At 41.3% G+C, this 26,326-nt stretch overlaps 2 protein-coding genes across 5 annotated transcripts in view; one reads left to right on the forward strand and one right to left on the reverse strand.

Annotated features, from left to right (window-relative positions):
* Positions 1 to 7,645, forward strand: part of znf827 (zinc finger protein 827) — a 108,311-nt gene extending 100,666 nt beyond the window's left edge. For 3 of the 4 annotated variants that reach the window (XM_084044668.1, XM_084044670.1, XM_084044669.1), the window contains exon 14: positions 2,675 to 7,645. In XM_084044668.1, coding sequence (XP_083900794.1) covers positions 2,675 to 3,785 — 1,111 coding nt within the window. In that variant the 3' untranslated portion in view covers positions 3,786 to 7,645. Of the gene's footprint in view, positions 1 to 2,193; positions 2,245 to 2,674 lie in introns of all 4 variants that reach the window. The other variant, XM_084044671.1, reaches the window with a different exon arrangement.
* Positions 7,646 to 17,235: 9,590 nt separating this feature from the next.
* On the reverse strand, positions 17,236 to 19,820 carry LOC311064610 (E3 ubiquitin-protein ligase TRIM39-like). Its single transcript, XM_084084508.1, has 2 exons — positions 19,759 to 19,820; positions 17,236 to 19,186 (listed from the first exon to the last, which is right to left on the reverse strand). Exon 2 carries the CDS (start codon positions 19,175 to 19,177, stop codon positions 17,519 to 17,521), a length of 1,659 nt encoding a protein of 552 aa, XP_083940634.1. The 5' UTR covers positions 19,178 to 19,186; positions 19,759 to 19,820; the 3' UTR covers positions 17,236 to 17,518.
* Between the last annotated feature and the right edge of the window lie 6,506 nt (positions 19,821 to 26,326).

A 26,326-nucleotide genomic window follows, 5' to 3' on the forward strand; every position in this document is an offset into this window, starting at 1 on the left:
GAGGAGATTAAATGAGAAATTTTGTGAGGAAAAAAAACCAAGGTGCTTTTGAATACATTTCACATCAAACAGAAGTGTCTACAATGGCCGTTAGAGTCAGGGGGTGAGAGGAGACAGAAGATGGTAGAGATGGGCCTCCTCTGGTTCTGTTACTCGTAGTTAAATCTCACATCAAAGAAAGCTAAGGATGATGAAAGCAGTGGTCAGGAAAAACACCTCCAGTCCCTCTAATGCGGATAATATCCAAACAGTTGTTCGGATGACAACTGATCTCTTGGCACACCCCTAGCAGACAAACAAACACACACACACACACACACACACACACACACACACACACACATTCCCATGACCCTCACGGCTGAGAGTTTCAAACAGACTGGCCAGGCACTCCCAAGTCCCAGTGTTTACAGTGTAAATCATTCAGATTGTCATATACATACACACAACCATACGTACCAATACCATAATCATCTCACCACTGAAACACAGTACACTTTAATTACACTCAGCCACATTCACAAACATGCCAGGCCACATGTATATGGTCACAAAGAGACAGTTTGCTTGCAAGCGCACACACACACATCCTCACATGTCAAACGCACAGCATGCTCACCTAGGGGAGACACTGACCCCTGGATCAAAGGCATTACAATATGCAAGTATTTCACCTAGCTCACATCCTAGTTTGCATCCACCCTAGACTTTTAAGAGGTCCTCAACATGCAAATATATGCACACGCACTCTGATGTAGCTAGCTTATGTCACCTTAGCTTGCTATCCTAGCCTTGTTCCTCCCAAGCGCTGCCCTTATTAGGACCCACTACTCGGCTAGCCTTGTTCTCATGCCTCCCCCCCTCCTCCACCCATCTTCCCGCTCCCCCCATACTCCTGTAGGAGCCTCCGCTGTACTGTGACATGTATATGTCCTGTTCCCAGCTTGTTATGGAAACATGTAAGGCCATCTGTTAGCTGTAGAGCAATGCTAGCACATACTGTACTGTCAGACTCGCGCCACGCAATAAGCTAATGACATTAAAATCTGCACCTCTGAGCAAGACGCATAAATGGACCATAGGCAAACAAAATGTTGGAGATCTGTCGAGTTGTTTTACTGGTAGAGAAACATCTCTGGTTCTGAGAACTTGCACTCACATGAAAACACTTACTGAGAAGAATACAGGCTTTAGTATCTGTACACACACCGGGAAGAGTTGTAAACACAATTGTAGACCTTTTTTTTTTTCTCCTCAAAATTTTCATTTCAAGTAACGCAGTAGTCATTTTTTGTGCTTTCCCCCCTCAGTTCTCATAACAGTCTGTGCATGCTGCAGAACCATTGATTTATCATTATGACTGCCGCCTCATCTTGCCATGAACAACAAGTTCTGTGTCCTCCGCATCTTGTTTTCTGTTTAGACCGTCAGGGGTTTTGTCACAGGTAACCCAGCAAAGTTGTAAACAGACAGTTACTATTGAGCTGTTTCATATGTGAGTCCCTGTAGCTGACGGCACACAAGTATCGAATCAGTGTGTATAGCCATTAGTGTACTTAAGGTGCAGTGCTAGAGTAGGGGCAAGTGAATGTGACATTATTGTGTGAATATTTTGAAGCACTAAAAATGAAACCGCTTAGATAGAAACACTTAGACCAAAAAGATCAATACAAACTATAATCATAATTGTAATAAAAAAAAAACTTTAACTGTCTAATATATAGACATTTAAAATGTCATTCCAGGAAGGGAGAAAAATGCTAAGATGTAGCTTTACGTGTATTCCTCATGTTTACACAGGTTGGCAGCAAATGCACATTAACTTTGGCGTCCTAATGGATATTTTCCACAGATAGAAGGGACTCAATTTCACTTTCAGCTAACCCTGCACAAAGCCCTTATGATGTATGTAAACTAAACTGATCTACCAAAGGCAGTCAGGGGGCAGCCAAACAAGTGTAATGAGCTATAATGGAGCTGTATGCAGTGTCAGCTTGGGGGGGTTGAAAATCCACACAAATAGCATATACATTTTCTGCCCTCTCAGTCCAGGTCAAGAGGGCGTTTTGTAGATTGGTTTGAAACACTTGTAGCCATGTGAAGTGTATCCATATACGTAGGAGTGTGTTGGACATACACAGGGAGAGAGGGCCTTGAACATTCGAGGTTTTCTGAGGTGATTCTGTTCTGCAGGGTTTGTGAAGCACTTTGGGGCCCAGAGCAGATGAAAGGTGCTATTTAAATGTAAGTGCCACTCCATTTCTTCATTTCCTTTCATGTCTGACTTGCTCCCATCCTCCTTTCTCCAGCCTGTTGGCACACACACACAACCACAGTACCCCACCTTGCCTCTGTCACAAACATACTTCTAAAACTACCACACATACTGCCATGAACACACACACATAAGCCTTTAAATATAGATGTTTTGTACACGTTACATACACTGTATCCCTTCACCCCCCTCCTCTTCATCCCTGTGTTTTTCAATCTCAACTGGTGTGTATTATGCTTCGTGCTAGCTTCTCCTATTTCAACTGTCCTTTGCTGTTGTGTGTCGTACCTTCCCCCTAAACCCCCCCCCCCCTCATTCCTCTCTCCGCCTTCTTCTTAAATCCCACCTTCCCATGCTCACTCCTCCCCCTTCCTACTCTTTTTTTTTTAATACTCCTAGGTGCCCATTCTGCGTCTACTCCACCAATCGGCCGGCGGCCATGGAGTGCCACCTCAAGACGCACTGCAAGCTGGAGTACCGATGTCGCATCTGCCAGGCACTGTGGCCCGACCAGGCCTCGCTGGAGGCGCACGTGCGCGGCCACCGCCTGGGCAACCACTACAAGTGCGAGCAGTGCGGCTACCTGTCCAAGACGGCCAACAAGCTGATCGAGCACGTGCGCGTGCACACGGGCGAGCGGCCCTTCCACTGTGACCGCTGCTCCTACAGCTGCAAGCGCAAGGATAACCTCAACCTGCACAAGAAGCTGAAGCACGCGCCGCGCCAGACCTTTGGCTGCCAAGAGTGCCCCTTCACCACCACACACCCCTTTGTCTACAGCCGCCACCTCAAGAAACACCAGGGCGCCAGGGCGGGTGGGGGGCCGGGCGGAGTCGGAGGAGGCGCAGGGAACGGGGGAGGCGCAGAAGAAGAAGAAGAGGAGGAAGAGGAGGAGGAGGAAGAAGAAGAAGAGGAGCCCGGAGAGGAGGAGCTGCTAGTGTCGGAGGATACGTCACCAGGGAGGTCGTCCTTGAGGAGCCGTGACCCCTTCTTCCTCTTCGGCGGGGGGAGCAGCGGGGGCAGCGGGAGCAGTAGCCCCCTCATGAGCCTCACGGCCTCGCAGGCCCTGCAGTCCGTGGCCCTGTCACTCACACTGGGAAAGGCGCGGCACATGGACGTCCCACCCCCCGCTGCCCAGCGTTGTCTGGGGAACGCCAACGGGAGCGACGCCGGGAGAATGCTGAGGAGCCCCTCCTCCCTCTTCTTCCCCCCTTCCTCCTCCTCCTCTTACTCCTCCTCCTCGCGCCTCGTCTTGGAGCAGTACAGGAACTGCGAGCGGGCCCACCTGATCCCCCTCACCACCCTGTTCGCCCAAAACAGCCGCCTCACATTCCAATGGGCGCCGCACCCCAACTCGCCACTCCTCCCCAGATCACAGCCCTCCGCCACCTCCCCTCTCCACCTCTCCTCCTCTACCTCCTCGTCCCCTTCTCGCTCTCCTCCCTCCGCTCAGAAACACTCCTTCCTGGCCTACCTGGGACTGATGGAGAGGAGAGCCAAGACCGTTTGACCTCACCCCACCATCTTGTTTATCCTCCTTCCCTTTTTCCCCAGCTCTCGGTAGACAGTGGTGTGAATGACGCTGGAGCCGCTGCACTGGGAGTGCTGGGAGCAGGAACCTTTTTCCAATCAGACCAGCACAATAAGCTGGACCAGACAGACTCAAAACCTATTGAAAAAAATACATAAAAAGAACATTTATTAGAGAAAAAGGCTGTATGTGCTTAAAAAAAATGCATTTATATCAAAAAGCTGCTTTTCTTATCAGTTCTATCAATTGAATTATTACTACTACTACTCTCTCTCTCTCTCCCTCTCTCTGTCTGTCTTATGCTCTCTTCTGTTAAACTTCTGAATGACCTGGACCCAATTGCATTATCTGAGGAAAATAACGTATCTTCAGTTCTCGTTTTTTATATATACATATATATATATTTTTGTCTTCAGTTGTTTGACAAGATAAAACTCGATAAAGAAGAAACAAAACTTGCAAGTGCTACATTTTAGTGCATTTTCGTCTATTGCTATTATGCATCAAGATAGCATGCCTATTTCTGTGTTTCAGCTAGCTTTGACGTCATGACGAGGCCAATCGGACATAATCTCCGGAAGTATTAGCGAACGTGCCGTGGACAGAACCAACGAAAACGGAATGTTTTTTTCAACAAAAAAGAAAAAAAGGAGAAAAAAAAGGCTCGTTTCCAAAGCAACGCCTCAAACCACGCACTTAATTATTTATCAATCTTGTACATAGTTTTTTATCCTTCTTTCCCCTCCCCTTCCCACTGCTTTGGTTATGTTGGGTTTTGTAATAATGGTGATACATGTTCATAAGGTGTAGCCTGAAGTCACTTCTGTGTCTCAGAAATGTCAGCCGTCTTATTTCAAAATCTACACTCTGATCCTCTCTCTTACACTGTGAAATCCTCAGTGTAAATTTACCCTGAGACTACAAATGTACACTCTCTCAGCGATAAATTAACAGGATTTTACTGTGTACGTATTGCATCTTTTAGTTGGTGCTAAAACAGTGAACAATCCTAAGCCTGTTGGTTAAGGCCAAAAATCTGTACATTGTTTAGCTAGTTGTAGCTAGCCTGCCACCATCTATATTTTTCAATAAGCTTGCCAAAATATATAAGCTACTGTAATGCTAATATAGGCAGATATACTGTATTTCATGTGGCCTATTGCATAGGCATATTTCTTTTTACTAATAATTAGTTCAAGGTTGATTTTTGCTATTGAAAAGTCCCCCACCCCCCAGAGTCGATATGACCACAGGTAGTCATGCCTATGTTCTCTCAGCCCTATGTTCCATAGGTTAGGGGTAAGGTTAGGGTTAGTTTTGGAACATAGGGCTGAGGTTAATAATGTACGCTCCTTGCCACAGCTTCTTCACCTTTTAATCAAAATGCCTTCGACTACTCTGCCATTGTTTAATTTGCCATTTTAAACACTTAAATGTCCTTTCAGTCATATTATGCCTTTATTAAGGAGTTGAGTCACAAACCCAACAACATCAACTGCTACTCAGTGAGGAAATCCTCTTCCCCAGACCCTACAAGCCAGAATGGCTCAATCATGATTTCTGAGACCAGGCTGACTATCGGGCTAGCATCGTATGCAGAACTATGTATTGCACACCTACAGTATATTTAGATGAGATATATGAGATAACTGTTTTGTGGAGGTGACCGTCTCTGGGCTAGCTAGGTATCTAGCTGCCCATCGCTAGCGGTCACCACAGGCCGATTCAATGGTGCTTTTTGGAGCTTTTTGTAATTTTGTGTATAAAAAGAACTGTTCCAAAATGACTTGAATGAATGTATTTTTGTTTTTCTTTTTGTTTGTTTCATGTAAATGAGAAAGTGATACAGAAACAAGTGTAGCAGGGAGGTGGTTTCTGTGCCGGTATATAGAGAGAAAAGTGGCGTGTTTGGTGGCCTTCTGTGTCTTTTATTATTGGTCTGTTTGGTTTTTTTATTTTTATTTTTTACTGAGCCTTTTACATCATAGTTAAGTGTTTTCTACTAACATTCATTAAGAATCCATTTTGAGACATGCTGAGGTGCAATGAAGAAGCGAGCCATTCACTTGTACAGGAAATTGTGATGGAGCGACTTCTATTTAGACCGGCAGACACGGTACTGCTTTCTCCCCACCCAACTCCACCCCCTCCACCTTTTTTGAGTTTTTAATTGCACTTAACTTGGTTACAATGTCAAGCCAAAAGCACTTAGACCCTCCTGTAATTTTATTTTATTTTATTTTAGGAAAGTGCAAACATGAGCTATCTGAGCCGTCATTCAAATCAAGACAGCGGCTTTAAAAAAAGTATAGGTTTGCTACAACATGGCTCAATCAAGTCCCATGCGTTATTTCATGTGTGGGCTTTTGGGAGGGAAGTGAGTGTGTTGAGGGTCTCTGCCTCTGTGAAATTGGAGAAGGCAAATGAATACAAATTGCTTGAATTAGACAGTGGAGGTCATGCTCTCCCTGGGAGCCAAAGGTCCCAGGCTAAATTGTTCTCGCCAATTTTGCACAGTGCTGCACTTTTTGATTATAAGAATATGTATTTATCCATACAATTCTGGACAAAAAAAGAAAAAAAACAAGTATGTTTGTGAGATAGGGCAGCATAGTACAAGCATTTTATTTAGGAAAAAAGCTTTACCCATAATTGAAAGCGCTCATGTTCCTAAGTGGTCTTCAAGCCAAAATGGTTTCTTATTTGTAAAGGGATTGTTTTTATGCTTCTCACTTTTTTTCTTCTGGTCTACTTTAAGTATACAGTTGTTTGTTTATTTGTTGTTAATGTTTTTATTTTTCTAATTAAATCAATGGAAAGAAATGTGGATTGGACAGAGAACGTGTCATTTTCAAGACCAAAATGCAATTTAAAAACTACAGGACGTGATATTAGGATCGAATCCGTCATGGCCTTCTCTCAAGTTATTGCTTGGGGTGGTTTGGTTCTTGTGTTAGGTTCCTTTACTTTGTCAGTGTCCCGCGATGCCTCAATCGAGGTCCTTGTACTATCTGCGTTATCTCTAATACTCTAGTGCCACTTGGTGGATAGAAACCACCTGAGACTTCTGAGAATGAGTCAGACTAATTATCAGGGTCCAAAAGAAAATATTTAAAAGATCAAGAATGTGTCTGTTTTGACACCTTTTCAACTGTTTGCCTTTTTAGTACTGCATAACAGTTATGTAATCAAGAATGACTGCACTTCCTTGATCCTCTTCTCCCATGCCTCAATTTCAAGTTTAATGGAAAAAAGGCAACAGGGCTCTGTCCAGCAACAGTATTTCTAAGCACTTATTTCTATGGGTTTGTTGCCTAAATGTAAACGGCACAGTGATTTGACTTTATTTAAAAAGAAAAAAATCTTTGAACGATAAAGCGCGACTACCTTTTCAGCACTTCAGAGTATGCATGACATTGTCCCCTATTCCTCTCTCTCCTCCCTCTTTCTCTCTAGTTCTTAGCGCTTAATTGTTTGAGCTAATTTCCTCGGTTGCATTTAGTTGTTAGCATCACACTGCACAGTCTACAATCAATTAGCTTTAAGTTTGGCTGGTATTTTATGATTAGAAAAAGGCTCAACTATCCTTTTTTGTTTATTTTTATCTTTTTTTGGCACTCTGTTAAAAAAAACATTGGTATGTGCTGTAAAAAGCTTTTTTTATTACTCCGTTGTTAGGGCTGTACAGGGTTGTTTGTGATGATAACTGGTAAATAGATAATTTGTACTTTTTTGGTTTTTGTATTTGTTTTTTTGTTTTTTCTTTGGCATTATTTTATGTTCAAATTGCCAGTTCTAAATGTAACAGGATTTGAAAGTAAAGCTTACATCAAGATATTACATAAGTTGTCTCTGTTCCTTTATTATCATATTTCAGATGGCATGTTTTACTTGGTCCTCATTCCACAGTGAACACAGTTCAGACCACTGTTTTTTTTTTTACCCATATTTTGTCTAAATAAATAAGCAATTCTAATCAATTTGAAAATGTAGATTTGATCAAAGATCTACAAGCTCCATCTCACAACGCGACGTATTGCGTCGCGATTTTGAAAAAAAGTTTGAGAAGTTCTGCCTATAATGACATGCCCAAAATAGGGACGCCAGGTTGAAAGTTGTTAAAAATTGGGACACATCCGCTGCATAATTGCCAATATATACAGTATATCGTATGAATAATGGCTGATATGTATCGGTCTGGCTCTAACACAGTTCCCCACAAATATTCCATAGCCAACAACAAGGTGGCACCTTACAGATCCCAACATCGCCAATCTTCTATCACATACAGTACTTCCATATTATGGCTTCTGTCTACTTTCTGTTCCATTGCATTCACTGACACCGTATATTGGCTATGCGACACAAACTTTACATGAAGCTCGGCCAATCAATTAAGCCAACGGCCATCAGCCAATCAGGGATGTAGGCCCCATCTGAAATCTTAGTATGTCCTAAAGCTTAGTAGCTACCAAATAGTATGTGAGATGCATAATAAATTCAGGCTATTTTGTAGGCCCTGTCCAAAATCGCATACCAACATACTATTAGTATGTCCGAAAGCTTAGTACTGTAGCTACTAAATAGTATGTGAGATGCATACTAAATTCAGGCTATTTTGTAGGCTCTGTTCGAAATTGCATACTAACATACAATCTAGTATGTCAAATTACTTTTTAGTATGACCGAAAGCTACAGTGTATGACTAAATGTGACTATTACACCCAAAAATGTTCACCACATACAGTACTGACATTCATGTAGTCTCCTAAACGAAAATACCAACCCGTATAGGGTTTGTTGTCTAACAAATCCAAGCAATTACATGAAATTCACAGTTTTAGTTATTTTTACTTCTGTTTTCTTTTTGATATATTTTTTTAAATTGAAATAAAATGGTTGTTGTTTCAGAGTGTGTTCAAGCCCCATTACTTGGGAATATATTTTACAAGCCAGTGTCTCAGGGGAAATGTTGAAAAGCTCTTGGAAAACAAGCAGAGGATGACTTGGTAATGGTTCACTGTGTTCACCACTTATCTGAACATGCTCACATTGTGTCAAATGTGACCCAATAGGTAATTGCAAGTAGGAAAATAACACATAGTCCACAAGTCCTAACCTTTTGTTTCAAGTCCCAAACAAGTCCTAACCTTTTGTTTCGAGTCCCAAACAAGTCCTAACCTTTTGTTTCGAGTCCCAAACAAGTCAAAATGTTAATTCAAGATATGTAAAGATTTACATAAATCATGAGCATTTTTCACAATTTGCATTTGTTTTAAAACATGGGTTCTTCCAGGCCAACAGAACGCAGATACTGTACTTTTAATTTCCTCCTTGAGGACAGGGTTTAAAAGGCCCCTTTTTAATGAATATAATGTAATTTTGTACAATCTGTATGGTAGAGTATGTTACTACAATATAACTTATACAATCAGGGTGGTTGTATTTTGTCTCCCTGCTCTTCTATTGAGACATTTAGATAATGTCAAAGGCCATGTCTCACCTAGACACAGGATCTGACACAAATTCAGTGTATCCTCTGATCACGATGGTGAAATTTCAGCACTTGCACTGGAAACCGTGTTCAAATCCGGGGTAGAAGAGGAAATGTATATAGCGCTGAAGTGGTCAATGTATGTTTTGTATTAATAACCAAAATCTACAAAGTAATTGGTACCTAAAGTTTTCAAATAATTGTAGTGGAGTAGAAGTAGGCTAATATCTGCCTCTCATATGTAAATGGTAAAAATGGTAAATGGTGCATTTATATAGCGCTTCTATCCGAAGCGCTTGACATTGATTGTGCCATTAACCCATTCACACACACATTCATACACCGATGGCGGAGGAAACCATGCAAGGCACCAACCTGCTCATCGGGAGCAATTAGGGGTTCAGCGTCTTGCTCAAGGACACTTCGGCACTAACTGTAGGGGAGCGCCCCAGCCCGGGATCGAACTGGGAACCTTGCGGTTTTCCAGTTCACTGGTACTGTAGCTGATATATTGCACTTTTACCTTAGCGCTAGGTATACTCTTGGTTGCTTGTTTTTGCAGAAAATGCACTTAAAGGACAACTTTGTTTTTTTAAAACCAAGCTATAACTGCTGGAGTTGACATTTTATTCCACCTGGCTTCAGTTCCAGCAGCGACGGCAGGAGTGAAGCCGGTGTGTTGTTTGTTTGGTAACGTGCAACATGTGGGCCAGTGTTGCCAAGTATCGGGAGAGAAACAAGCGAACCGACTTCCAAAAACAAGCCAAAAACAAACCAAATTTTGTCCAAAGGTTAGGGTAAATAAGCAGCTTTGGCAACACTACACTAGGTGTCACTGACGGCCGGGATTTCTGACTAATAACGTTATAGTTGATGCACACTTTTTAAACATTTTTGGCTTGCTTAAGTGACTTGAAAGTGACTTGAAAAGACTTGAATTTTCAAGTCAAGAGGGCTCAAGTCAAGTCAAGTCTCAAGTCTTTAGCGTTCAAGTCAAGTCTTTGGCATTCAAGTCCCAAGCAAGTCCAAGTCTATTTTTGATTTGGTCAAGCAAGTCTAAAGTCATCAAAATCGGGACTTCAAGTCAAGTCGAGTCTCGAGTCTCGAGTCCAAGTCCCCACCTCTGGAAGGTAGAAGCAACATTGTCAAGTGATGTAACCTGGTTGTGTCAATTGAAGTATTTTTCATAAGAATATTATAATATACAGGAAAACTGTGGAACAATGAAACGTGGAATTAAACATAATCCTCTGTTGCAGTGAAATGAAATGTTTTTGTTTTTTTTTACATAATGATGATTTTTAGAAAACGTGTTTTCTCTGCATTATGTCCCGCTCAATGTGACAAAATCTGCCAAAAAATACATCTAGAGATAATGCTAATACAATCTATTTTGATTTTATATTTTAAAATAAAGTCATATTTTTAGGCACACTTTCATTCTCCATCTAAATTCTACTAGGTTAAGTATTTCGTTCTCACTTGCATTTTCTGTGCCAGCGTGGCACAAGACATAATGTCAGGGGTTTATAAACCGAAGGTTCTAGGTTCAAAGCTCAAACTCATCAAACAACTAAAACAACTGTGAAATCTAACTGGTGTGATTAAAAAAGCTGGTTCAAATGCCTCAATAAAAAACTAAAACTACCATGAAATCATACCATGAAAAAAAACACATTAACAGCTGTCAAATTAATAAACAATGGGAAAAAGAAACTAAAGGGGGAAAAAACAACAAATAACAGTCTCAAAAAAAGACACACTAAAGGATTGTTCAAAGTTATGTTTGACCATTTGAAAATAGATCTACAAATCACAACGCATTGTGAGTTTGTAGATCTGCTATTTTCAAAAGATTTGGATACATTTTGAAAACTTGAAATGGGACTTCTGCACTTTAAGTACATTTTGATGCCAATACTTTTGAATTCCTGACTTTTACTTTAGGGTAGTGATACTTTTAAAATGTGAGTACTTTTTCCACCACTGTTTCTTAGTTGTCTACTGTCTTGCATGCTCTTCAGCAGTGGTGGAAGAAGTAAACCCCAGCATCTCTATTCTCGGGGCGAACATTCATTCAAATTAACAAAGTTACAAGCTCACAACGTGTCGACGTGTTGTGAGCTTGTAGATTAACTATTTTTAGTGAAGAGATGTGGTGTAGACGGGAAAAAGGTAAGCGGTCCAAGTAAAGTTGCAACTTTACTAGAGCGTTTAAGTGAAAATATCAATACCACAATGTAGAAATATACTGTGCATCTAAATTCTAAAAGGATAAGTATTTCCTTCCCATCAGAATGTTTCATGTCTCTGTGGCTCAAGAGATGTGTCACTGTTTATGAACCAATGTTTTTAAGGTTCAAAGCTCCTAAAGAACATTTTAGCTGTCCATCCAAATTCTAAAAGGTGGGTTAAGTATTACGTCCTCCAATGCATTTTCCATGCTAGCGTAGCTCAAGAGATTATTCCAGAGTTTTTAAACGTAAGATTTAGTATTCAAAGCTCCCACAGAACATCTTCCTTGTACGTCTAAATCCCGAAAAGGTGGGTTAAGTATTACGTTCTCAGTTGCATCTTTCATGCCACCACGGCTTAAGAGAAAGCTCTGGGGTTTATAAACCGAAGGTCTGGAGTTTGAAACTCCTGGAGCACATTTTCACTGTCCATCTAAATTCTAAGAGGTGGTTTAAGTATTACGTTCTCATTTGGATTGTCCATACCTGTGTGGCTCAATAGATAAGTACAGGGTCTGAAAGCAGAAGGTTTGGAGTTCAAAGCTCCTGAAGAACATTTTCACTGTCCATCTAACTTCTAAAAGGTGGCTTAAGTATGACGTTCCCAATTGTAACTTGTATGCCAGCGTGGCTTAAAGGATAAATACGTGGTTCATAAACCCAGGGTTCCTGGTTCAAAGCTCAGGTTTAGGGTTCAAACCTCCTGTAGAACATTTTCACTGTCCATCTAACTTCTAAAAGGTGGGTTAAGTATGACGTTCCCAATTGTAACTTGTATGCCAGCGTGGCTTAAAGGATAAATACGTGGCTCATAAACCCAGGGTTCCTGGTTCAAAGCTCAGGTTTAGGGTTCAAACCTCCTGTAAAACATTTTCCCTGTCCATCTAAATTCAATATGGTATGGTTGGTTAAGTATGACGTTCCCAATTGTACTTTCCATGCCAGCGTGGCTTAAAAGATAAATACGTGGTTCATAAACCCAGGGTTCCTGGTTCAAAGCTCACTCAAAACAACTCAAATAACAACTAAACAAAAACTGAAAGGGTAAAACAACTAAGGTGAAACTGTGGTCAATACAAACTGGTGATGAAAAAAAAAAAAATAAACAATGAAAAAAAAACTATACAAAAAAAAAACATTGATCAAATTAATGTGAAAAAAGGGCTCACAAAATCGCAAAACAATTAAAAAAAAACTTTGCATAATATGTAAATTCCTTAAGCTCCTCCCCCTGGAGGTGGACTCCCTCCATGCTCCTCCCTCTCCTACCGGAGCTAAAAGAGGGCGTGAGGAGGGAGGCGGGCTTCATCCATGCTTCTCGCCTTAAAAAGACAGAAAATTGAGATCTTCCCTGACCAAGATTCAAACCCACAACCATCCGCTTGTGAAGCCTATGCTTTTCTCTTGCACCACCAGGCCTTTCACATTAATTAGGATTTTGAGGTTATATTTAAAGTTAAAGCAAGAGGTGACAGGTCAAAAGATGAAAATCCACAGCAAACACCTCTACCCCTGACAGAATGACTGAATCTACTAGATGCACCCTCTGATGATCAGGGAAAGGGTTCATTATGACACAACTGAGATTTAGGTTGTTTAAAACCATCTGTTAGAAAACCTTTACTCTGAGTCTGAACCCACAAGCGAACCGACTTCCAAAGCCAAAAACAAACCAAATTTTGTCCAAAGGTTAGGGTAAATAAGCAGCTTTGGCAACACTACACTAGGTGTCACTGACGGCCGGGATTTCTGACTAATAACGTTATAGTTGATGCACACTTTTTAAACATTTTTGGTTTTCTTAAGTGACTTGAAAGTGACTTGAAAAGACTTGAATTTTCAAGTCAAGAGGGCTCAAGTCAAGTCAAGTCTCAAGTCTTTAGCGTTCAAGTCAAGTCTTTGGCATTCAAGTCCCAAGCAAGTCCAAGTCTATTTTTGATTTGGTCAAGCAAGTCTAAAGTCATCAAAATCGGGACTTCAAGTCAAGTCGAGTCTCGAGTCTCGAGTCCAAGTCCCCACCTCTGGAAGGTAGAAGCAACATTGTCAAGTGATGTAACCTGGTTGTGTCAATTGAAGTATTTTTCATAAGAATATTATAATATACAGGAAAACTGTGGAACAATGAAACGTGGAATTAAACATAATCCTCTGTTGCAGTGAAATGAAAAGCCTTTTTGTCATTTATAAATTCCTTAGTTTCAGATGATCAAAACTATAGCAGTTTTGGTGTTAAATCAAGTAGACTACATTGTTCTCACTTTGGACTGGACATTAGAAAATATGTCTGTAAAGTGTTCAACTATAGTTCCTCAAACAGAGCTGTATTATGACCACAGATCCTCTTTGATTAGCTGAATTAAGTTTGAGAAAATACCACTTTGCACTCATGGCATGCTGCATATCAATCAAATCAATGATCAATTATAGGCCGAGCTCCATACTTTATTGTAAGGTATTCTAGTGACTCAGGGATAACAAATTACGTAAATTGAATCCAACCACTTAAATGTAATGTATTTATTGCAACAACCAACCAAACGGCTAAGTTTGTAACAAAATGAGGAAACAAAGAAGGTTTAAATTATTTTATTAAAACTAACGTAACCCCATATGGGTAACCGGTGTCCCTCAGGGCTCAATACTAGAGAATTTTCTGTTTTGTGTTATTGTGGGGAAAGCTTTGGCTGAAAATAGCCTATCGACAAGCTCACAACGTGTCGTAGTGAGCTTGTCAATCGGCTATTTTCTGCTATAGCTATCCCCACAATACGGATACTGGGGTGGTTAACAGTGCTTAAAGGGCAAGACCACTTTGGTTAACGTTTGGGTTGTGTAGTTACCTTTCCAAAGGTGGGCAAGAAATCTATAATAATTGCTCCATTGATAATTCAAAATATGCTCATTGAATTACATTGTATGCTGAAACAGCTCTCAAAGTCACTCTTTTAGCGCAAACGAACGCAAATAAAGTTGATTCAGACAATATAAAACATCACCAAACCCAGTACCGTTTGTTTTTGAAATAAGGCTAACATCCTGTTGATTTTGCCATTTTTATTAAAAAGAAAACCCGGACTGGATCCGCAGACCAGGATTCGGATCTTCAAATAGTAAAATCAGCAGGAAGTTGACATTTTTATTTTAAAAAAACAGTACTGGGTTTGGTGATGTTCTATATTGACTGAATCGCTTTGTGTTCGTTGATGTGCTAAAAGCGTGTCTTTAAGAGCTGTTTTACCGTACAATGTAGGCATATTTTGAATGATCAATTTCTATTCAATGGCGCAATTATTTTAGATTTCTTGTTCACCTTTGGAGTTACATCATGGCAAGGTAACTAACTATACAACCAAAACCTCTACCAAAGTGGTCTTGTCCTTTAACAACCCAAATCCAAAAGGCTGGAGTGCTTCCAGTGAGCTTCATGGTGAGAGAGAGAGGACAAGAGTGAAGTCCAGCCACCTATTTTATAGAGGACAATCCAGGTGGGCCAGATCTCCACTGATGACACACTCCGCCCTCCAATCATTCTGAAACACATGACACATGGTTAGTAACCCTGACAACCACACCAGTTACCCTGACAACCCCCAGGATTGTCACAAGAATTAAATATAAAAATAGATAGCTGTGCTGTAAACAATTTAGGCTGACAAGAACAAAGTATTATGGCATTGAATAGCTTTCTTTTTTTACAGGACAGTATGGCATTTTGTTTAAGCAAAAGTATTGTATGACTTCATTTTTTTATGACACAGTTGATTTCTTATACCAGGGGTCTTCAACCTTTTCAGGCCAAGGACCCCTTAGCTGAGACAGAGATGAAGCAAGATCTAAAATGTCTTTCTGTAAAACCTTAGCTGGGCAGAGTTCTTTCAGACATAACACCCCACCTTTAACTATCAGGAAACAGGGGAGGGACGCAGTCCCCCCCTGTTTCCTGAGTATTGGTCCTCCAGTACATTGATGGCATGGGACTTGAACCTGCGAACTGTCTGTAGCAGAGGCAACCGATCAAGCACACCACACCACTGCACCAAAGCACCTTTGGACCACTGCACCATCTCTCAGCACTCCCTTCACATGTATCTTCGTGCTTTTGACTTGCTGTTTTGTATTTTGGCCTTGAAAAATCTCTCAGCCACTCCCATAATATGTATCTTCGTACTCTTGAAGTGTTTATATGTCAGCCTTCAGTTAGTAAAGTTGAAAAGCAATGAACCATAGAATGACTGGGACTTGAACATGGCATCTCCATGCTGAGAGACTGATCTTTAGACCCATTTTCTCCCATTACACCTACAGCTTTTAACCAAACGTCATGCAAATCTGTACACAGTATCTCTATAGTCATGTGATCAACCCGGATCTGTCCGATTTCCCATATTGCATCCTCATTGGCTAAGGTTGGCTTCCAAAGTTTGCAGGATTGGTCCGTTTTGAACAAACTGCCTCAAATCATGAACGCAGCTTGCCATTTCCATAAAATTGCACACGCACATTCCCACTAGGCCGAGGAAGAAATGCCACTTGAACATTTTCAAATCAGCCTCATGGTGGCGCTATAACAGGCCGATTTGCATTTTTAACACCAATCTGTGTGAAACTTTGCATGCACACTCCCTAGAGGCCAAGGAAAAAGATCTGCACTGCATTTTTCACATCTGCTTTTTACAGCGCCACCAGGAGGCCGACTTATGTAAAATACATTTTTGGAGATTATTCCTTCAGATTCTGTCCAAAAAACATGCAAATTGGTACACTGTATCTCCATAGTCATGTGATTCTGATGGATCTGTCAGAATATTTCATATTCCATCCTATTTGGCTTACAGTCGCTTCCAAAGTTTGCAGGATTGGTCAGTTTTGAACAAAATGCCTCAAAACATGTGCAATTTCCGTGAAATTTTGCATGCAGATTCCCACTAGGCCGAGGAAGAAATGCCCCCCTTTTCACATTCACATTGGCCTGTTATAGCGCTACCAGCAGGTCTAATTTAGCAACACACATTTTTGGTACAAAATACCTCAAATCATGAATGCAGTGTCCGATTGAAAGGCCTAAGAAGAAATGCCACCCTTTTCACATTGGCCTATTATAGCGCCACCAGGAGGCCACAATGACCTACATGACCTGGCGGAGACCTGTGCTCCTAGGAGCACTTTTTCTAGTTTTTGATACTTCTACTCCACTACATCTCAGAGGCAAATATTGTCATTTGTATTTACTAAACTACATGTTTTAACAGTTTTAGTAACTAGCTACTTTGCCACAATTATATTATTAATACAAAACATAGATTAACTGATAAATATCATATTATATACCTTGTAGCACATGTATTTAAAATCAACCCCACCTTTACCAGCTGCAACATTAAAGTGAATAACATAATACATTACTAAGTATAAACCAATTATATAATTGTGAAATGGGTCATTCTGCATAATGGCCACTTTTATGTTTAGTATATTTTGATGCCAATACTGTTGTACTTTTACTATGCTAAGTAAAAGTACTAAACTAAGTACAGTTTTGAATACAGGACTTTTTACTTTTACAGAATATGTATACACCATGGAATTGCTATTTTTACTGAAAAAGACATTCTGCGCTGAGAGTGCACAAATGGAACAATGAACAATGAGGATTTTACTGTCTACATTCTAAGAAAAGAAAATCCACAATGTGTGTCATTCTTGAATGTTTATTTTTCATTTTTGCACTACAAACACTAGAAAGTGAATACAGTTCAAGCAGTGCAAAAAACATTTGCACATACTTAGAATTCTTTTGAAGAATCACATTATATATCTTCAATAGGATAAGTCTGTTTTGAACAACAGTTTAAATGGCTTGAATGGAAATGACAGTTGACTGAAATGAACCCTTCCATATACAGTACACATTTGATGCCTTACATATTTAACCCTTCCATACACATTTGTAAATGAAACATTGTTATATGAAGCTGAGGATTAGTCTAGTCTGTGTGATGGACAGAGGAGATGATCAGAGGAGCAGAGTTTTTACCACTGAAGTTAAGATATGTACAGAAGAATGGATAGAGTTTCTCAGCGAAAGTGCATCCAGTGAAAGAGTAGAGTTTAACTTTGGCCCCCACATCATAAAAGGAGACCAAACCCTCCTCATAATCCACAAACACTCCCACTTTCTGAACCTTCTCTCTCATGGGGAGGGGCTCAGGAGGGACAGCAGCAGCCTTGTACTCACTTCCATTCCTCAACAATATAGACCAGTAACCATTGTTGGGCCTCAGCGTAATCTCCCCTTTCCTGTTGATGGACTCTCTGGCCACTCCTATAGCCCAGTCAGTCTTCCCTTTAACCTGAACCTCATAGTAAAATCTTCCTGAGGAGAAGCTTTGTTTTCCTAAGACACAGGTACCTGGGTAGAATCTCTCTGTGTCTGTGTTGTACGGTAGATTCTGCTTTACTTCTCCGTCATTCACTTGTTTTCCATCCTCTGACAGGATGAGTTTGGGATTTGCTGTATCAGGGTCCAGAGTTACATCCACTGCATATCGCTGGATCCCCATCAGCTCAGCATCACGCACCTGCTTCTCCATCTCTTTACAGAATGTCTTCTCCAGCTGAGCCAGAGCTGTCGTCACAGTCCCCACATGTGGAAACTGATGGACATTGACCTTTGTCCAGTCCTTGGTGGGTGGAGGGGTGTTGATGGATGGCACGTCTTTGAGGATGAGAAGGTGGAGATGGTCTTCAGTGTGTAAGAGCTGCTTCAGCTCAGAGCTTCTCTTATCCAACTCAACAATTTCCTGTTCCAGTTCTTTAATGACATCTTCAGCATTTTCCTCTGTTTTTTTCTGCTTCTCTTCAATCACATCAATGAGCTCAGCCTGGCTTCTCTTAATGCAGCTCTTCAGAGCAATGAAGACCTGCACACTGTTTGCTATCTCTCTGTCTGCATCTTTCTTGCTGAGCTCCACTGAGTCTTTGACATCCTGAATCTTCAGTTGTCTGATCTGGATCATCTGCTGAACTTCAGCCTCTGTCTTTCCCAGCTCAACCTTCCGTCCTTCATATTCCTCTTTCAGAGATATGATTTGATGGAACTTGTGGTCTGACTCAGTGCAGGACTGACACACACACGTGTGGTCAGTCTTACAGAACAGCTCCAGAGGTCTGTCATCATGTTTCTTGCACATAAAGTCTTCCAGGTTCTTGGCAGGGTCAATTAGTTTGTGTCGCTTTAACGCTGTGACTCTCTGATGACGCTCCAGGTGAGTCTCACAGTATGAAGTCAGACATGCCAGGCAGGTTTTCAGGGCTTTGAGCTTCGTCTCAGTACAGACGTCACAGGAAACTTCATCTGGTTTAGCAGGTTCTTGATTCATGCTAGAAGTGTTTTTCAGCCACGTTGACTTCTTGAATTGATCAGCCATCTCTGAGAGGACTTTATTAACAGAGAATTCTGGTCTAGGATAGAATTCCTTTTGACAAAGTGGACACTTACACACGTCATTACGGTCCCAATGATGTGTGATACAGATTTTGCAGTAGTTATGTCCACATGGAGTAGTGATTGGATCAGTGAATGCATCCAGACAGATAGAACACTGGAACTGCTCTTCGGACAGGAGATTGCTGGCAGATGCCATTTCTACACACTGAGAATAAAAGTGAAAGAAATGTAGTTCTTATGAATCTGTTTGGGATTGTATTGGAATAGAGCTAGGGCTGTCACCATTACAAATTTAAGTTGACGATTAATTGTCACTCAAATAATTGCGATTAACGATTTAATTGTGTGTTTGGCGTTGAACAATGGAACATATGAAGCCTTTTAGTCTTCGTAATCAAAAATTGCACAGGGAAGATTGGACAAATAACTAAAATATACAAAGAAATGATTGACATATTTGATCATTTTTATACATGTAAAATAAAAAGCAGAAATAGCTGCTCTACAAGCTTACAATATGTCACAAAGTGATCCGTTGAAAGCTTGTAGATCTGCTATTTCTTCTTTTTTTAATATTTGAAAATGTGTGAAAATCTTTCAACATGGAAACGATTATGACGATTATCTCAAATAATTGCGATTAGACGATTATGTAATAATTGTGACAGGCCTAAATAGAGCACAATCATATTGACAGACAGGGAAAGATCATGTTACAGTATAATATACATTTTGTACTCCGTTACTGAATAATAAATCCTTGTCTGCTGTACTCACCTGTCTTTGTGTTCTCAGTTTTTCTGCACGTCGTGCTGAATGAAGGATTTGCAGAGGTGTGCCACCAAACTGCTTTCACATTACTGGATTAGAATAACTGACCATATCCCTGTTCCTGTTAACCCTTCACAGCCTCCACTTGTCTCTGTCCTTCACTTGTTTCTCATTCCGTGCTTCTCCTCCACTCATCCTCTTGTTCTCTTCCACTTCCACCATTCATGAGAGAGGACGAAAGGATAGACCTTTTCATTGTCTCCGCCAGGCCGAAGCCATGGCGAGAGAGTATGTTTTACCCCCCGTCCGTCCGTGTGTGTGTGTGTCCGTGTGTGTGTCCGTCTGTGAACAGCTAATCTTCGACACCGTTGGCCCGCTCGCTCCGAAACTGTGCACACACACTCCCTGGATGCCAATTCAGAACCTCTGCCCCAAATTTTTCACATAGCCCTGTTATAGCGCCACCAGGAGGCCGATTTGTGCAAAACCCATTTACTCCTACAGATTTTATCCAAATGTCATGCAAATCGGTACACATTATCTCTATAGTCTTATGATCAACACGGATCTGTCCGATTTTCCATATTCCATCCTCATTGGCTAAGGTTGGCTTCCAAAGTTTGCAGGATTGGTCCGTTTTGAACAAAATGCCTCAAATCATGAACACAGCTTGCGATTTCCGTGAAATTTCACACGCACATTCCCACTAGGCCGAGGAAGAAATGGCACCCTTTTCTCATTGGCCTGTTATAGCGCCACCAGCAGGTCTAATCTTAGCAAAACACATTTTTGGAACAAAAGCCTCAAATCATGAATGCAGTGTCTGATTGCCGTGAAAAGCCTAAAAAGAAATGACACCCCTTTCACATTGGCCTATTACAGCGCCACCAGGAGGCCACAATAACGTACCTGACCTGGCGGAGACCTGTGCTCCGAGGAGCACTTTTTCTAGTTTCATTTTGTTATCTACCAATATTTTGGTAACTGTGGAACACTGTGGAACACAGTGTGCCAGAACACAGTGTGCCATTGACAATGCATTGGGCGCTTACAGTTAAATATTTCAAAAACTACAAATCATTTCAACGTAAAACATCTCAAGGATGCATGTCCACGGTAAGGTGGAATTTTTGAACTGTGAATGGAGTTTCTAGGTGAAAGTGTTTTTTTGAGGTCCCAAAATCTTCCATCGACCTCCATTATAAATCTCTGAACTTTTAAAGGAGTACAATTAAAACTATGAAACATTTCAAAGATTCCTTTTCAGGCAAACATGTCGACATTAAGATGAACATTTTAAAGTTTGAATGGGGGTTCTAGTTGTAAGTATGTAGGACTAGTAGCGTGCCAAATTTTGTACTTTTTTCCCTTTAAATATCCATTTTCATTGACAATAGTCTGGTTCCAGACTGGACATCTCTCCCTCCGAAGTTGTGAGGGACCACAGAGATTCCAGACTAATATCACAGCGTTTTTTAGATATTAGGGACCCTTTGGCCAATTTGCACCCCTTGCACTCTTTGGCCAATGGTTGTGAGTTTCGTGCCTTGGCCGTTTGGCATAGCCCTCTACCATATTGAAAAAAGTGACCACACGGTTAGGCCAGGACAGAAATAACGGCGGAAGAATAGTGAAAGCCAAGAGATGCAAAGAGGCTTCGAGCCTATAGGCCTCGAACCCTCAAAAAGCCAAAATGATATGGGGTCATCTTCTAGATATGGTGTTTGGGATCAAAGTGTTGTATGGACAGGCTGAATAACTGACTGACTGACTGACTAATCAATGTTGCCATCATGAGAGCTCTGCCACTAGTGGGGTTTGTAAAGACTCATAGTATATTCATTTTTTTTTTGGCACCTGTGAGCCAGAATTGAACAGCTGGAGGTATGGCAGCCAAATGAGGGTGCAGCAGAGTGAGCTGTTTTGGGTGGAGGTCAATGAAGAGCACTCAGAGCCTATGTTTTAAACATGTAAGTGTTTATTTTATTCTCCATACACTTTTTCATTGACTCATGAATATATAATGGTTCCAGGCTTGCTCCAGCAGGTTTATAGGAATGCATTAGCCCCATGAGGGCTCTCCGTGGATGGCTGCAGCCTCCCGGGTCCCCATATTCACTTTGAAACGGAAAGAATGCCGCCACACTCTCTAGTTCCAATGCAAAGTTTATTGAAAATAAAAGCAAGGCCAATGCTTCAACAGCCAGTTGCCAAGTTGGTCTTTCAGCCCCATATGCACTTTAACATTGGTTTAATAAGGGAGAACCATATATAGCCCAGAGTGGCCATTCCCCTCTTCCCTTTCTCCCAGTGGTGCAGAAACTGCAGATACCCGTACATAAATATGGTGCGAAATCGCAAAACGCTATTGTTCGTTTATGTGCTAAAACACATTCCCAGATTTTCAGACCTGTATCACCATGGAGAGAGTAGCTAATCCTGGTTCCTCGCTCACAGAAATATTTCGACTATAGAGAGCATAACCATTTGGAAAAGTAAAGTGGAAATGTAATCACCAATAGCTGGAATGAAAACTAGTTAAGAATATTGGGCTATGATATAATGTTACTGCATGGAGCCAGTCATCAAGCTAACCATGTAACTTTCATGCATTATTCTGGTAAGATATGGCAAGACATTATGTAAATACATTTAGAAAAATCTAATACCCTATGTAAATAAACTGTTAAATTAATAAATAATTAAAGAAACACAATTAACGGTTATTTCTACATTAAAAAAATGGCCAGCTTAAATCAAATGTTGTTGCAGTTGGATAGTGATGTACAGTAGTTGTCTGCAATATGTTATAACAAAACATAATGTTAAATATTCTTTAATAAATGTTATTTGTTCAAAGGAGTCCTTTGCATAGCCATATCTGTACAAAATCTGTACACAAACCACATAGAAAAGGTTTGTTTTCCTCTGATCTCATCCTTTCCATCATACTTGCCTCAGTTTGCTAAAAGATAATTAAGTCAAAATACAAAAAATAAAATGTTTCTAGATACTTTATTACTTTTACTCAAGTAATTAATTGGATAACAACTTTTACTTCAACTTCAGTCATTATTATTTTAAACAATTATTTTACTTGAGTACAGTTTTTGGCTACTGTATATTTGGAATTTTATATTTTGAATGTGAATGTGATCTGAACTTAGTTCAGTGGACTATGTAAGAGAGCACAACATTACTGGCTGTTGCTTAGTTAGCTTATAGCTAGCTAAACTAACAATGTGATAGTTTTATTGACATTATTCGAAACACTTGCAAACCAAAATCTTTAGGTTCTGGGGGGAATATGGTCGCAAAGCTGAAACTTAAAGGATTGGACAGAAGAGCTCCGGAAGTGGGCCTGTGGCTTAATTAGACTCTACACAGGGAAGCTCATCTGAACAGGACATGGAGAGGATTGACAGATTGATAGCTCCCGCTTGTTAACTAGTTTTGCTGCCCTGTGTGGTTGGCGACAAACGTCTTAGAGCGGCAAGTGCCATTCAGCAACATAAGACAGACAGGTCTGTGATGGCCTTATGTCTGGGCTTCACATGCACCACACTAAGCAGATGAGTGTGCTTCATGGTTGCATGAGGTGCAGGTAACCCGCTGAGTTTTATTTTAGGCGACATGTCATGTGTGACGTAGACTTAAATGACCATAAAAGCAAATCATTTCTGGCATTTTTTTTGCAATTGGAACCATTTTTTTGTAGAATTCCAGTATTTCAGGATATCAAAAAAAACATGGGGACCATGTGTGCCATGGAGAACACAATCACCACCTTAGCTGTTCTTCAAGGCAGACATTGCAGGGATCACACAAGGGGAAAAACGGACTGGCCCGGGATGGACCCAAACCCGATGTTTTCCTGCTAGTTTTGGATCCATCTCTACAATGAACTCTACACCCTGGTGCTCATTTTTCAGTTTATAGGTTGATTTAACTGCCGTTTACATTAGAATTAAAAGTTGAACTGTCATTTGGTACTGTAGCGGCGCCGGCTATGAAGATGGGGGTTAACTTACAGTAAGGGCTAGGTATCGTAACACTATGTACACATCGTTACTGTATGTATGGGATCAATTCCAAATGTTGTAGATGATTTCCCTTGCCCATAGAAATGGGTGGCGTGTGGAATTAATATGAAAAAAATGTTCATTTTGCATCGCAACATCACAAAAAGATCTCAGCTGCAAAGCTGGTGTGTTTACAAGGCCAGTGGAAGGAAGGTCCCTCTCTCCCTCCCGCCATCTCCCCTTCCTATACAGTATGTTGTAGTAATGAAAGTTACAGCACGTTCTCGCCCAGCCAAAGGTTGGCCCTGCCTAATGAAAACAGATGAAGCAGAGATAAAGTGTTTGCCGACATTAAGGGACTCATTTATCAGCGTTAGCCCCCAAGCTATAGAACACCTTGGTCTGGAGCACTCTGCGTTAACGGGCCCTGCCTCACACCACCGGTGGCAGCCGCAGAGAGAGAGAAAGAGAGAGAGAGAGAGAGAGAGAGAGAGAGAGAGACACACACACACACACACACACACACACACACACACACACACACACACACACACACACACACACACACACACACACACACACACACACACACACACACCTCTCACTTTCAATCCCCCTTTCTTTCATGCCTGCCATTTCTCTATCTCTTTCCATCTTTCTCTGACTTTTTCTGACGTTTCCTTTTGCATATTATCCCCTATAGTCGATCACATATAGGTATACTACACTTTTGCAATATCTTCACTGGGAAGCTCAAGTTACAGATGAGATGGAGTTTGCAGAGGAACCTGTTTTTTGTTTTTTTTTTACTTTGGCGGTCAAACTTTCGCTTCAGCAAATGGGTAGAGATGGGAGCTTTTTCTTTACCCATTTGTTTACACAGTCAGAGTACACTTCTGTTTTCGCGAGTAGAGAGGTCAAGTACAGTTTTAGTGGAACCTGCCCTTACTGCAGCGCTATCCCCCAAAGTTCACTCAAATCTGTATGATACAGTATATTCAGCTGCTAGCTGTGTAACAAGTTGGGAAAATGTCTTACCAAGCTAGAAGTAAGGTATTTTATTATTTATCTTGTGTTTCAGGTACATACTGTATTTACATACTGTTCTGGGAATGCTCTACAGAACAGAGACACTGGGAGATGTTTGCTTCTAGCCTCTCTTGATGGTTACACTGTCTCACTCACCTGTAACACTAACTGCGATTTTGTCTCTTGCCGTTTGTTTTTCTTCTTGATTTTTGTTTCCTCCTTTCTGTTGCCAATATTTTCATTATGAACATTGATTGTGTATATTGTTATTCATTTTGAGAAAATAAAGGGAAATTTGTAATAAAAAAAAACCCGATATATGTAGAGAAACACCTCTCTAGGTCGAACAGATTATAATAAACAGACAACGGTTAATTGTTTCTTTAAGAAGAAACTGTGCTTCTAAAGAATTTGGTAGGCAGTCCCTGAAGGCGACCCTCCATCACAGGAGGAACCTGGATGTTAGCCTATTAAGGTTCAACAGCCATGAGAACACGCACACACACACGCGCGCGCGCACACGCACACACGCACACACACACACACACACACACACACACACACACACACACACAGTTCTTTTTCTGTACTCCTGTCTAGGCGTATTCTCATCTGGCTGCTCATCTTCTTGCCTGGGTATTAATGAATCTTCCTCGTCCGTGTTTAAAGCTCCTTAATTAAGTTCAAAGCAGCGCTCGGGGCACCGTTCGCCTGCTCAGCTGACCTCCCTATGAGTGGAAGTGTTGATTAGGAAGTACGAACACACACGCGAACACACACGCACACACGCACGCACGCACGCACGCACGCACGCACGCACGCACGCACGCACGCACGCACGCACACACACACACACACACACACACTGCAGGGGATGGATATTGACTGAAGCATAGTAACCTAATTTGGATTTCGCGGTTGGAAAACGGACATCATTAGGCTTTCTTTTTCTTTCCGTCTTTGTGGTCATGTAGAATTATTTTAATTCCTTCCAATCCACATGCCATATCTCAATTTCTGCAACTGACACCGCTAATGAAATTGTCCACCAAGGCCGAAGAAGGTGGAGAATTTCCCTGTGTTATGGACAAGAAAGGCCCTCCATTTTCCCTCATCCCAATAATAGCCCTTCACCCCCCGCCCAAGCTGTCTGCACAGTGTCGACCTTTCGACACCACCTCGCAAAAGTTGGCTGCTGTCGATCGATAGCGTGTTAGCTTTTTGTTTGTAGGTTCAGGAGCGCCTTGGCTTTATTACAGCTGCTGAGAGTCACAGGGGAGTCTTGCGCGGCTTTGCGAGAGAGGAGCTCCCTCTTGTTTGCCAAAAGTGTAATCCCGCTGCGACCCGACGTGACCCCGGCCTGAGAGGATAGCTGCTTAGACGTGTCTGCGGGAGGGAGAGAGGGAGGGAGCTCCCAGCTGCTAGGCTCTGTCTCTGTCTCTTCCTCTCTTCTCTCTATCTTTCTCTCTCTTCTTTCGCTCCTTCACGGGTCGCAATCTATTTTGCTCTCTACATCTGTTTCT

This window comes from Gymnoscopelus microlampas, assembly GCF_963454915.1.
Source record: "Gymnoscopelus microlampas genome assembly, chromosome: 2".
NCBI lineage: Eukaryota > Metazoa > Chordata > Actinopteri > Myctophiformes > Myctophidae > Gymnoscopelus > Gymnoscopelus microlampas.

Coding starts and splice junctions, on each gene's coding strand:
- LOC311064610 (XM_084084508.1), bottom strand. CDS start 19,177: ATGGCATCTGCCAGCAATCTCCTGTCCGAAGAGCAGTTCCAGTGTTCT.